Here is a 14,626-nt window from a genome sequence, read left to right as displayed (position 1 = left end):
CAAATATCTTATAGAAAATATCCTCTCCCCAATAAGTCAAAGAATTCCAGACAATAGAAACAATCAAAGGGTGGTGTCATGGAGATCTGTTAAACATACACTGTATGAGTTCATTAAAGAAATCTACCTGCACATGGTTTGTTCCGGCAGCTGCGTATGTCTGTATCACGCCCCTGACAGTGCCTCCCACCATTTGCAGGGAGAGGGTTGTTACACTGACGGATCCTCTTCTGAATACCTTGACCACAAGTTACACTACATGGTCGCCATTCAAACCATTCTGAAAATCCGCCATGCACTGCAGTAGAAAAATTACATGTGAGCATTTATAATATGTGGGTTATACAATCAGGCTCAGGAATATACTTTCTCAGCTGTGTTAAAAGATCTGCTAAATTTTTGCATTTCTAGAAAAAAAGATCAAAATAACCCTGCACAAGTTCAGATGCCACCCTCAGATATCCAGATAGCATCATATTATCATTAGTGAAGAATTCTTCATGCTTTAGTTGAGAAAATACTTCAGTTATTCTGGCATGGTTATAATTTATTCTCCCAGATTAGAGATGAACTCAAGTTGTGGAATGTGCTCTGTAGGCAGCATCTCAGTTCAGGATCATCTCTAACATAGAGTCTTTGGGCATATCTAAACTGCCCTGCAGTTCACACTACAGGGGTCTGAAGAGCATTGTGCACCAAAGAGCTGTGGTGTAACTCCCCCGTGCAGACGCTGCGGGTGCAAACCAAAGAGTTCACATTAACTCTTCAAATAGAACTACATTAATATGAAGTAGGAATCTTTTCATTTGCACTCACAGTGTCCACATGGGGCTGTTACAGCACAGCAATTTGGTTCACACTGCTTTTCACACCCCCAGAGTCCAAACTGTGGGGCAGTGTAAACATGCCTTTGCATATTCCTTCACTCTCAGCTGCCTGTCTTGGGAGAATGCTGAGGATGATGGACAGTTGAGAAAGTGGAATGAAAGTACAAAATTTTGTGAAGAAGAGAGACACTGACAAGTCCTAATAGACTTAACCTGTAAATGTAAGGAATATAAAACCTTGGTCATAGTTATTCTGTTTTAAAGCTGGAATCTCGCAATTTGGTAATCACTAGACAGCACTTTGGTGTATGTACCTTGGACAGTGAATGGCACTCGAACAAGGATTGATCCCATTAGATTTCTAGCCACACATTCATATTCAGAGGTATCTTCTTTCTGTGCTGCAACAATACGCAAGGAGCCATTAGACAAGACAGTCACTCTGTCATTGCTGAGGATAGGATGGCCTTGGCGGGACCACTCAATGGTTGGAGTAGGTTCTCCATTTGCTTGGCAGTTCAGGATTGCTGTGGTACCAGCAACAACCACCATCTCTACTGGTTCAGCTGTAATAACTGGAGGACCTAAGAGAGAGGAGAGACTGTTTTAGCATCACTGCATTCTGCAATAAATGGTTACAAGAGCAGATGACATTTTCTTCATTGCATAGAGGTTTGGTCTGAGAAAAAGCATGAAATCCTACTTCATTAATTTTGTCATTAACTACTATTATACATCTTCAGAGATCCTTGAGAAATACAAGGTCAATGGTGGAAATTAAATATGACCCAGAATATACTAACAATGACAGTGGTATTGTGGTTTGTATTGTGGTAGCACACACAGGCCTCAAACAGGACTGAGGCCCAATTCTACAAACAACTAGTACCATCAGTAATGCAAAAACACTTTTCAATTAATTCTCACAATACCTAAATTTGGTAGATATTATTCCCATTCTCTACACAAGGAAACAAAAACAGAGATAAAAGGTCTGATTCTTCTCTGAGTTATAAATAGAGAAGAGATGTTTGAAAATTCTGTCAGTAAAAAAATTATTCTAAAATTCCATCATTATTTGTGTAAGAATTAATTTAAAGCCCAATTCTGCCCTCAAGACTATTCTGCCAAAGACAGAAAGAGCAGTGAGGTGCCCAATTCCCACTTGTGAATTTTGACTATCTCCTCCCAAAACTACAAAGGGACTTGCACACATGTATCCGAAGTCATTTTCTGGCCCCACTCTTGTAGCACTAAATATCTGGTTTGAGTCTTACTCTGAAGCGTTAGTGTCACACTGCGCTCGACCATGCCGGCATCATTTGTAGCTACACATGTATAGTCACCAGCATCTTCATTCTAAAGGACAATAAACAACTAATCATATAAACTATCAACCTACATGGAGTAAGTTAATCTTTTCACAATGCATTTCCTCTCAGTGAATTTGCTACAGTACAGTATGGCATGCAACAGACCTTAAGGAAGTAGAGGGAAATCAATAACAACTACCAGAAAAGCTTATCATACAAGCTGCCAGTCTTTTAAATTACATCCAAAGTGACTTGAATTAAAAGGTTAACGTGGATGGGAGTTTGTTGCAAGCAGGTGAGGATAGAGAGAAAAACGAGAACTGCATCCAAATAGTATCTACATGGAATTCTTTCCAATGTTGCTTATGGCTTATGTCCTTTTGAGAGACTGAGTCTTTTTTTCTGGAACTTATATGGTAGGTTTGAAGTCATCTAAGTCAAAACCATCTGCTTGTTAATATTGTAGATTCCTATATAGTATGGTGCTGGATGTATAAGTATATAAAATAGATTATAAATCTAGCTATACAAGGAGGACTACAGACTACTATTGTTACTACCCAGTAACTAAAAGTTTTAATAGCAATTTTAACATTTTACTTTTATTAATACTAAGCTAAATCTGTTTTTTTTCTTCAACTATTTACATTTGTAAATTTAGAAGCTTTTTCTAAAACCTTTTATAAGGGCCACGTTTTCAACTGCAGCTTCTAAACTTGAATGTGCAAATCATGAACATGCAATTTGAACATGCATATTAGAAGGTGGGGCACCTAACCAGTTGGAACTTTCAAATGTAGGATTTAAGTGCACAAGCCATTAAACTGGGTGGGTGAAATCCTGGCACCATTATAGCCAATGTCAAAACTCCCACTTACTTCAACAAATCCAGGATTTCATTATCAGATTTTGTATGCCCAAGTTTTGAGGCTGTGTTAAGTCCTATTGAAAATACAGCTCTGCAAGGTTATAGGGGCTGGACAGAACAGATACAACATTCCCTTGCTATATTAGTGAGGTCACAGTAATTTGAGCAGGATATTTTAGACTGCATTAAAAAAATTACATCTTTTTAAAATGTAGAGTAGCTACTGAATATTTTTTTAATAAAGGCAAATTTATATTCAGTTAAAATATATATCCTCTTGGATAAATTTATTTACTTACAATAATTAAATGTAGCATACAAACACATTTTAATGATTAGTGACTCACAACAGTGCCGTAGATGGCAAGAGAACCATTGCTGAGTTGTCGGATCCTGTTGCTAATCTGAATGCCAACTCCTTTTTTGCTCCATTGGATTGTTGGAGGTGGATCTCCTCTGACCTCACAGTTCAATATAGCATTACCACCCAAGGGCTCAATCCAGCTAGAATAATAATCCCCTTGGAAGACTGGAGGCTCTGAAAATGATAAAAAGCAAAGCTAAAGTAAGAGAGTCTAAATGAAACTACTGATAGCCATTCTTCGTTTTCATAAGATCTGAAGTTCAACTTGTTACCCCTTTTCCAATTAACCATGGCAGTGCTATTGGATACAACTAAAAATGAGGCTGTGTGAAATTGTCACTGATTGTGCCTGATATTGCAGTTATTTACACGTACCTTTGACATACACAAATCCAATAGCCTTTATCGAGCCAACTGTGTTTTCTGCTGTACACACATAGGTACCAGAGTCGTCTTTAGATACTCTTTCAATAACTAGTTCACTGTGTCCATTAGCATTGTCAAGTTTTGCTGTGTGGAGAAGAGATGTCTTTAAAAAATATTGAAGTAGCTCTGGAAAATATCAACAAGTGATACATATTTTACAGGAATAGGTTTAGATTCACAAGGCTGCTTAGCAACATGGCTCAATGGCATGCTTCTATAAAAGAACTTACCATTGCGTTGGACTGATTTTTGAGACACCTTTGATTACAGATCCTATTGTGCCTTTCCCTGTCTGTGTGTATGTTTTAGAGGGCTGAACAAGTCAGCCAAACAGTGTTCCTTGACTGGTCACTCCATTGTGAATGAATTTGCTCTGCTTCTCCTTTCAGACCGTTCATGTTTTGCATTCCACCAACAGTGAAGTTTTAGTCATACAGGTGCTTATGGAAGTCATCTTTTGTGCTTAGATGCTGGAATATTTATTATACCTAATGTGTACATTTTAATATGGGACATGCAGCTTGACACAGCAAGGGGACAGGGTTTCTAAAGCCCTTCTCCAGAGTCCAGGAACAGAGGCAAGTTAATGTTAATTGTAGTTTTGGTATTCTACACTAACAAGTTCCAGATATCACCATTGTCTAGACAGTTTGTTACCCAGGCCATACTATGTTTTTCCCCTTATGAATTTTATACTGTAATCTCAAACTGACATCACTACACACCAACACCACTTCTGGAAGGGAAAAGAATCTGTATCAGACTGCCAAATAAACACTGGTATCACTCACCAGGGACAATATTGTTGTTAAAAGTCCAAGTTATTTTGGGTAGAGGAGTCCCAGTTGCTTTACAAGTTAACCTGAGTTGTTCTCCTTTATTCAAAGCTATGTCTCCAGGCAGTTCAGTGAAAGCTGGGAGCACGTGGACTATCAGGCTGACAGTGTGTATATCTTCACCAACAGCATTGCTGGCAACACAGGTATAACTGCCAGAATCTTCAGGCTGAAAGGAAAGGGGGAAAAATAGGGGGAGGGGCTGGAGTTCAAACATCATCAGTTGTAATGATGGGGGGAAATCTCAAAAAATGTGGAACTTGAGTTCAGTTTGAATTTTAAATTTTGGCAACTCGCTAGTAATATATTGGAAGCTACGATGAGTCAGACTCGTTGGCCTAATTTGATGATTAAATGACACAGAAACCTGAGTGTGGCAAACCCAGCAGATTACCTGAGACTAATACACCACAGATATGGTAAGGACAAGTAAAGTGAAATAGGCTGACTTCCTATTCCAACCTTAAAACTGGCTGGAAGCCAAGCACAGAATAGCTTGGCATCATAAATAGTGGAGCTGTCCATTTTACTTTCCTTCCAATTGAAGGTACAATAAAGAGTTCACACTATACAGAAGAGAATCCAAAGAGCTAAGAGGGAAAAGGTAAATGCAACTAGCAGTTGAGCATAGTAATAATTTCAGGAATGGCAAGTAGAGTAGACAAAACCAGCCTTAAACGTGGCACTTCATAACATTAAACTGGACCCCACACTGGCAAAGCTCCCCCTGCCATTAACAGACATGTTCCTTTAAAGGAATGCTTGGAACTACTGCGACTTCTTCTAAGACAAAGGTATATGTTGTGGAAGAGAAGAAAAAAAATGCTGAGCAAGAAAGGAGATGTGAGTGGACTGATCTGGAATTTCCAGATGTTAGCTGACAAGCAGGCTCCTTGGTGAAAATGCCCAAATGGCCAAATCCAAGAGCTTTACATTGCAAGCTTTGCAGAAATTTTTCCACTATTTAATACATTTTATGGCCAGATCTGAATGGTACTGGGCACCTCTTGCAACATGCTGCTTGCCCATACCTTCCATTGACTCTAGGGAGAGCTGAAGGCGTACAGCACCTCACTGGAGGCATTCAACCCCATCTGCTCATCAGAGTCTTTACAATGGGCTTACATTGCATCATGCTGTACATTTCTTAGGCTGTAAAAATAACATACAAAACACTAGAAAGGAGGGTGCTGACCTTCTAAACAAAAACAAAAACTATGCTCCACAAAATCCTTCAGTATACTTATTTAATACAGCACTGGACTGTGTTTACAATGTGTATTCTATGCAGTTATGTTCTAAAAATGTTGTGAATTTATCTCCCATGATCAGCACTCTTGGAAACAGCGGTCCTCTGTTTATCCACAGAATAGGTAGCAATTGGGTAGTTTCAGAGCATGATTTCTACAAGTAAGGCTACACTGTGCCTCAACCCTGACCCGTGGGGACTTTGTTTTGACATAAGAGTTACAGGCTCCCCACAGTCTTCTTGTTCATTCATTCCAGACAAATAAAACCTTTCATGCTGCTCAATTTTCATGTGACAGAAAACACAATATATGACGAGGAGATTCAAATTCATAACACTTACAACAGCATTCTCCAAAATGAGATCTCCGTACTGCATAGCTGTGTATTTTCCTACTGTGTCTTTTAAAGGTATATTGTCTTTCTTCCAGTTGATTGTTGGTGTTGGGATACCATCAGCCACACATGACAGAACAGCCTGGGAATTCTCAATGACTGTGTGCTGCACATCTGAACTTCGGATTTTCGGTGGAACTATGGGGAGATTTAAAAAGAGATTAATTACTGTCTGTAGTTTTCAGCCTTCCATCCAGCCACATACTGGTGTAGGAACATTGGAAATGATACATCAGACCAGACCAATGGGTCATCTAATCATGTCTCCAACAGTGATCAGTATCCAAAGCTCCAGAGAAAGGCGTGGAACCTACATAACAGAAAATTATGTAGAAACATACCCACAGGGGCTGGTTCTTCCTAAAGCTAGCCAGTGAGTGGTTTGTTTATGTCATAAAGAATGAGTTTTATTCTAGCTGGTGTAACTATCTTGAAGACTCTCACTACAACTTTGGCCTCTAACACATCAGTGTAAGAGACTTCCATCATGATAAAAGGCCAGCCTATGTCATTCCTTCCTAGTCATACTTACTGTGCACAATGAGTTCCATGCTAGAACTGCTTGATCCTGCCACATTTGCAGCCATGCACGTGTAATGTCCAGTGTCACCAGGCTGTACAAATGCAATTTGCAAAGCCCCAGTGCTGAGAATTCGCTGCCTAAAGGACTCTGTAACCTGCTGTCCTTCTTTGTGCCATATGATCTCAGGCACTGGGTAGCCTTCCACTTCACACTGCAGAGTGGCAGATTTATCCACAGCAACTATGTATTCCTTAGAATGAGGTTTGATAACTGGAGGAACTGAAAGAGAATTAAGTAGTAAAACACATTGTTTGCAAATGTATAAACTTAAACACACACATACACAGATACACACACATGCTTTATATCCTAGCCAGAATAATGTAAAAAACACAGTTTACTCTTCTTCCTAAATAATTTCACCAATCAGCTACAGTTGCAAAACAGCATCCAAATCCAGCTGCAAAGAAATGCAAATATATGACATTCTATTGGTAGCACACTACGTGCCCTGCACTGGTGTAAAGGAAGGTGCAGAGCTATGCCCTTCTGGGCAGGGGCCAAGAACAACCAAAGATCTGGTGCTCATCTGAGTGCAAAGATCATACAATGCACAATCGCGCCCAGGCGTTTTTCACATACTAAACACTTCAAGTACAATTGACATCACGACTGATACCTCTTAGCAATACCTGTAATGGTGAAGGTCATGAAGTTAATAGGGGCTGTACTTAATGGCGAATTGTGGACCATTACCAGCAGACCTTACAAAAGTATTCTTTTTTGGTAGCAGCTCAAGTGGGTTTGTCATGGAAGTGTGAACCCATCATGAAGCACATGAGAGACAATGTGTTAAAGCCCTATTATTGCACTGCACCATCACATAGTAATGACAATTCATATCCCCGCTATATTTTTGGTTTCCATTGCTCTCCATTTAAGATAAAAACCAAACTTGTTTTTCTTTTTGAGGTGTACCGCTGTCTCTGAAGGTAGAGAAGAAATGCTTGCTGGCTGCTGCAGGGAATCAACTAGTTCTGTTATTTGTTTGCAGGAACTACTTTTACAATCTTAAATGTTTACTAAATAACAAGTCCAAATTATAGAGGAAAAATCTTAAAACCTCCAGTAGGATCAAATTTTGCTGTGGTGTAAGTGGACATAAGTCCCAGTGCCTTCCGTAGCAGTTAGCTAGGAATGAATTTGGTCCATACACATTGCTCAGAACAGGGATCTCACTAACCATGAATGTGCACAGCTTTCTTGTGTACAATGCAGTCTATAAAACTGGAGTTATGGTGATGACTTACCTTGAACTTTTAGCTTAATCTTCCCTAGGGCAGAACCAGCTGGATTCTGAGCCACACACATGTAAGTGCCAGCATCCTCAACAGCTGTTCTTGCAATCTGTAAACTACCACTGGGGAGAACTGTATAACTATTGCCTAAAACATGCATAAGAAAGGTAGAAAAAACATTTTTATAAATAAGGTCATTAGACCAATATTTTTAAAGAATGAGAACATAAGTTTAAATGCTACAGCAGAATTATTAGCATCATAAAGCTAAGATACCTGTTGTGTTTACATTGATGCCCTCCTTCTGCCACGTTATTATGGGACGAGGTGTACCTGTTGCTTCACATGGTAAAAGAATGGGGTTGTTCAGGATAACATCTAGTGTTCCTGGCTGCATCTGAATAGCTGGTAGCTCTATGAATTGGAATGGCACAGAAAGAGGCAGTTGATTAGAAATGGAAGTTATTTACCCATAACTAGAGATTCTTCAAGATGTGTGATCCCTATCTGTATTCCACACATGGGTATGCATGTGCACCAGTGTTTTGTTTTGTTTTTACACAAGCATTGTCCATTGGCCTGCACTTGTGCTGTAGCTTTCCTCGTGCTCCGAACCAAGGGCATAAAGAGTGGTGTGGACTGATGCCTATCCAGTTTCCCATTCTTACTGCAGTCTAAACAATCGGCAGCAGAGAATGGACAGGGGAATACAGATAGGGACCACACATCTCGAAGAACCTTCAGTTACAGTAAGTAATCTCCATTTCTTCTTTGAGTGATGGTCCCTATGTGTATTCCACACATGGAAGATTAACAAGCAGTACTCAAACAGGAGGTGTGCGCGAGGACACAGAAGTGACAGCTGACCCTATTACTGCTGTCCCCATTGCTGTTTCCACAGTGGACAATTGGACCAAAGTGTAATGTCTTGTGCAAGTTTCCTAAGCGCTCCAAGTAGCTACCCTACATATCTCTAGTAAGGGTACATTTCTCAGAGATGCAACCAAAGCATCCTTCCCTCTGGTGGAATAAGCCCTCATCCCTTCCAGGAGTGGGGGGAGGGGCAGGGAGGAATACAAGCTAGTTGGTAAGAAAGGATAATATAACCAGAGCTCCACTTAGAAAGTCTCTGTGCCAATACAGCTTGCCCCTTTGATTGCTCTACTAGGGAAACAAATAGTTTAGCTGTCTTTCTAATGTCCTTTGTTCTTTGTAAATAAAAAGCTAAAGCCCTTTGAATGTCCAGATGCATCCTTCTCTCTTCCTCTGAGGCATGAGGTTTGGGAAAAAATGCTAGTGAATGGATGTCTTGACTCATATGAAATTCGGAACCTACTTTAGGGATGAATCTGAAGTGGGGGCATAACGAGACATTTCCTTTAGAGAAGGCAGTATATGGCAGGTCCCCCAAGTGTCCCCCCTCCCCCAAGCTCACTGACTCAGGTTAACGTTATAGCTCTTGGGAAGGTCACTTTCATGGACAGATCAGCCATCAAGCATATTGTTAGAGGCTCAAAGGTAGGTTTAATGAGATATGACAGAACAAAACTGAGGTCCCGCTAAGATGTGAACTTCACCAATGGTGGAAAGGATCCAAGAAGCCTCTTCAGAAATCTAGTTGTGACAGGATGAGTGAAGATCATATGCCTCCAAGAGGGGGCATTGGTAACGATGGTTGCCTTGGGAGTTGGAGTGAGGAAAGGGGTCCCCACTCAAAACTTCTCTGGTTTTCTCCACCAGACAAGAGAGTTCAACACCTTGGATGGAACAGTCACTCTGCCGTTTATGTTGCCCTTCTCTGGTGAATACATGGAGAGAAGCCAGGCTTGTAAGCAATGAAGATGAAGCCTGGTGAGTGGTGTCATATGTTTGCATGAGGACACATGGCTAAGGAGAGAAAGGCGTCCTGGGTATGATAGGGACTTGCTGTCTGAGAGTATTCACGAAACCTCTTAAGAGGTAGGTATGCTCTCGCTCTGGTTGTATCCAGCGTTGCCTCTGGAAAGTTTATGTGCCTCATTGGGATCAACATGGATTTTTCATGGTTGACACAAACACCAAGGGAAGCCAGAAGGCTAAGGTGCCTACCAGACTTCTTCTTAGGAGTTGCCTATCAGAAGCCAGTCATTGAGGTATGGGAAGACTGTAAATCCCACTCTTCTCATCCAATCTGCCATCACTGAAAAAAAAATATTTGTAAAGACCCTGGGTGCTGTGGCCAGTCTAAGAAGAGGACTCTGAATTGGTAATGGTCTTGACCAAAAGAGGAACCTGAGGAACCTCTTGCGGGCTGGGTGAATGTCTTTGTGAAAGTATGCATCTTTCATGTTGAGAGCCATGAACCATGTGCCCTCCTATAAAGAGGGAATTATTGACACAAAGGAGCTCATGTGGAATTTTAGTTTTCAGATGATCATGTTCAGCTGTTGCAGAACAGTTACAGAAAGGTAACCAACCATTTATTTTTCTTCTACGGATTCCACATGTCCATTCCATTGTAGATGACTCACAAGCAGTTTGAACTGGTACTGGGCTTGGAGTGTACTTGAACAAGGATTGAAGAACAACTTGTCTGAATCTGGCATGGTTGGTTGGTCCTTTACTCCACCTGAAATGGTGACAAAAAGTTGAGACAAAAATCTGAATGGTGTAATCCAGACTGTGTAAAAAGCCAAAGCTCTTCTAACAGCTAGAGTATGAAATTTTTCCTTCTCATTACTCATATAGGGTTTGGGAAAGAATATTCATAGATAAATCTCTTCATTTAAATTCACATACCACTTTAGACAGGAATTTAGAGTGAGGCTGAAGGAAAATCTTCTCCCTAAAGGAAGTTGCAATAGGGAGGCTCTGATACCAAAGCTCATAGCTCTCCCACTCTTCTGGCAGAGGTTATGGCAACCAGGAAAACTACTTTCATTAATATGAACAGGGAAGAAGTCACTAATGACTCAAAGTGGGGGTCCATCAACTTTGCTAGTACTAAATTTAAGTTCCACTGCAGAACCAGATTATGGTTCTGAGCGTATAATCTAAGCAAATCTTTTAGAAACCTGATGGACACAGGGTTTGAAAAAAATGACCAGATATCCATAGCTGCCAAATGGACTCTAATAGAACTAAGAGCCAATCCCTGTTGCTTTAGAAACAAAAGATAATCCAAGATACGGCTAATCAGAGTTTGAGATGAAGGAATGTCTCTCAGTGTGAACCAGACAGATAATCTCTTCAATTTAGCAAGGTAAGTAGACCTAGTGAAAGTAGGACTTCCTGTACCCCCTTAAAGCAAACTTCAGCAATGAAGCATCCACATAGTCAGGTGGAGAGCCTGAAGGTTGGGATGAAGAAGGTGGCTGTTGTCCTGGGAGATAAGATTCACCTCTCTCAGGAGAAACAGCAGAAGTCTGACCAATATTGCTAATAGGGTAAAAAAAAAAAAACAGTGTTGACAGAGTCATGCAGGGGCTATCAGAATAAGGTGAGCAGAATCTTGCTTAACTTTGGATAACACTTTGGGCAGGAGAGGAATGGGAGTTAAGGCATACAATAGGGCATGAGTCCAGTACCGATCCTGGTACCCAACTGGGCACCAGTAACCCCACACTAAAAAGAGGGTATTGTAAAACACATCTATAACTAATTAATACTAAACTAACACTACAAGGTACTATACACACAAAAGGATATGAAAAAAACAAGCATTGCAGGTCCAACAAACAACCGTCACTGGTGATAGGAAGGAACAGAAGGGGGGGCAGTGCAGCCCTTTATGTCTGCGTGGAATGGTGTGAGGCATCAGAGGATGCTCAGGCTACCCCAACAGGTACTGCTCAGGAAAAATTTCCAACAACTGTGCACGAGGCGTGCACATACACCTACAGTGGAATGGACGTGTGCAATCACTCAAAGAACAAAAACTGTCACCCTTGGGCGGAACAAATTAACGCTTCTCAGCCCTTTTAGGGGTGGGAGGAACAGAAGCAGGAATGTGCCAAACTACCTTTGCTGGACCCACAATGGCCTTGCTGATGGAGAGGGCCACTTGACAGGCTGCAGCATGTCCGGTAACCTGTGCTGAGGATCCTGGACTTCTTTAAGGTGAATCTGTAGCTCTGCTGACCCCCCCTGGGCATGAGCTCTTGCTATTGTTTAAAGTCTTGCAGTGGAGATAGAGTAACTTCCTCATCTGGTGAAGACAACAAGATTGCTTCCGGAATCAGCAAATCCAGCTCATCTTCCTCCTCCAAATACTCTGATGGGGCTGGTTGTGCGTAGTGATGGCAAATAGGGTTTATGCACTGATCCTGGGAGTCTAGGGTAGGGAGCTCACAGCCCCCCAATATTGCCAACAGATGGATCAACTGGCACAGGAGGACCCCATGGCCTAGGGTACAACCTACCTCTTCATGAATTGTGTCTAGTTGGAGGCCGGAAGTCTAATCTTCAAGGACTTCTGTCTGGTGCCACAAAGAGTCCTGTGGCGCCTCTGACTCATCCAAAGAGAAAGCCAGATCCTGCACTACTGGCAGAGCCTACGGTTCTGTAGGTTGCGCCTCGAGGCTGGCAGGTGGGATAGGAGAATGATGCTGCATCCTTGGGCTAGTCTTTTCCTCTGGTATAATGTCCTGGAATAAAGTCTGTCCCAACAGAGAGGTTAATGCAGATAGGGAAGAGAAAAGATGTCCTCCGGGGTGACTTAGGTCTCAGACTGCCCTGGGGTAAAAGGAGAGTCCATGGGTGGAGGTGGAGCTTTCTTGGTCACCATGACACTTGGCGCCCTCTGAGGCTGTGTCACTACCAGTACTGCATTGGCTCTAGAAGTGGATGGGAGCACCAGGAGCTGTTTATCCTGAGACTTCACCATCAGAGTCAATGTTGTAACCATCAGAGCCATACCCCTGCTCACCTCCTTCTCCTGCTGAGAAGAATAATCGGGCCTAAGTCCTTAGTGCCCATGTGTGCTGGCTCTTCCAATTTTGACATGCTCAGGGAGGGATCCTCTCTCTTCAGGGCAGTTTTAGACAAAGATGACTCATCCCTACATCTATGAGAGTGCCCCTTACTTTCATGTGAAGCTTCCTCCTTAGGCTTAGCCTCCGTCCCCCAGCTCATGCTTGGAGGGGTGCTGCCTGCTTGTTGAGACTGATATACAAGGGGCTGTCCTCAGTCCAGAACTGATTGAGTTCTCATTACCTTCTCCATCATATATTTTCTAAGTCTCAGTTCCCAGCCCTCATGAATTCTGGGGGAAAAGGCGCGTCAGATGCTGCACTTGGCAGAGATGTGAGCCTCACCCAGGCAATAGAGGCAGAATTGATGTTTGTTGCTCACAGAAAAGGAGAAAGGACAGGAAACACAGTTTTTGCACCCAGGATGCTGGGCACAATCCCAGACTCCTTGGGGGGAAAAAATTCGGTGTGGGGAATAGAAGGGGGGAAACCTATGTTAGGCTACACTATAAAAATGACAAAACTGCTAAAAACTAAATATACAATATCTTTAGAGCAATGGTGCAGTAGAAAGGAAATGAGAACACCCAAGATTCCAACTCAAACCAGGTGGTGCTAAGAAGGAACTGGACAGGTGTCAACCCACCCTTTTTATGCCCTCAGTTCAGCACTCGAGAAGAGCCAGGGCACATGCGTGGGCAAATGGCTCTGCTTGTAAAAAAAAAATTCCAGACTCAGGTCCAGCTGCACTTGCATACTTATGTGTGGAATACGCATAGTGTATATTGAAGAAGTTGTAATATTTTTATGACTGGAAAATAAAATGAAGACAAACTGCACAATGTGAGAGGCTACGAACATTTAACTATTGAGGGCTGGATTCTGTTATCCTTTTGATGAGCCCAGTAGGACTACTCTTGCATAATATGGAACTACTCAGCATATGGATTATAGAATTTAGCCCTGCATATTTAGTTCACCCAATTAATCTACTTTAATTAAACAAAACAATAAAACAGAAAAAGCCCTAACAGAAAAAATCAAAGCAGGTCATACTTGTGGCCAAATCATAATATCCTAGGCATTAGAGTTGGAAAAAGCTATCAGATCATTTAGTTCATGCCTTTGTCAATGTATGTTTGCTTTCTACATTGTATTCTGAGTGCTCAATCAGTCTAAATTAAAATAGCCCTCGCTTTGTGGCTTCCACCAAATACAAATATATTGACACAAGGCCAAATTTTCACACACTTACTTACGTTGAATGGTATCTTACTCCATGAGTAGCCAGTATCTCTATGAAACTACTCACATAAGTAAGACTAGCACAATGTGGTCTTACCATTATTCTGTATTATTATTCTAACGTTTTCTTTTCAAAACCAACTAACGCTCTTTATAAAACATGTTTCTGTTCAAGTTCCCACCTCACCCTGAACGTGAAGAGTAACATGTCTGTGTGCAGTGCCAGCAGCATTCTGGGCCACACAGGTATACCTTCCTGCATGGTCTAACTGTGCAGCAGTTATTTCAATCGTTCCTAGAGCAGAAAAAAAGAGAATTCATTATACAGTATTG

General features: G+C 41.5%; 1 protein-coding gene across 1 annotated transcript in view; it reads right to left on the bottom strand.

The window, feature by feature from the left end:
• The window catches only part of HMCN1 (hemicentin 1), a 325,430-nt gene that overhangs the window by 33,518 nt on the left and 277,286 nt on the right, over positions 1-14,626 (bottom strand). Inside the window, exons 78-88 of the mRNA XM_073356688.2 lie at positions 14,481-14,588; positions 8,376-8,513; positions 8,112-8,246; positions 6,811-7,080; positions 6,226-6,416; positions 4,590-4,803; positions 3,748-3,882; positions 3,356-3,546; positions 2,105-2,186; positions 1,142-1,411; positions 128-298 (exon numbers count right to left, since the gene is read on the bottom strand). Of these exons, the coding sequence (XP_073212789.2) occupies positions 128-298; positions 1,142-1,411; positions 2,105-2,186; positions 3,356-3,546; positions 3,748-3,882; positions 4,590-4,803; positions 6,226-6,416; positions 6,811-7,080; positions 8,112-8,246; positions 8,376-8,513; positions 14,481-14,588 (1,905 nt within the window). The remainder of the gene's footprint in view (positions 1-127; positions 299-1,141; positions 1,412-2,104; positions 2,187-3,355; positions 3,547-3,747; positions 3,883-4,589; positions 4,804-6,225; positions 6,417-6,810; positions 7,081-8,111; positions 8,247-8,375; positions 8,514-14,480; positions 14,589-14,626) is intronic.

The sequence above is a fragment of the Lepidochelys kempii genome, chromosome 8 (genome assembly GCF_965140285.1).
Source record: "Lepidochelys kempii isolate rLepKem1 chromosome 8, rLepKem1.hap1, whole genome shotgun sequence".
Classification (NCBI taxonomy): Eukaryota; Metazoa; Chordata; order Testudines; family Cheloniidae; genus Lepidochelys; species Lepidochelys kempii.
This window is presented reverse-complemented; position numbering and strand designations above follow the sequence as displayed.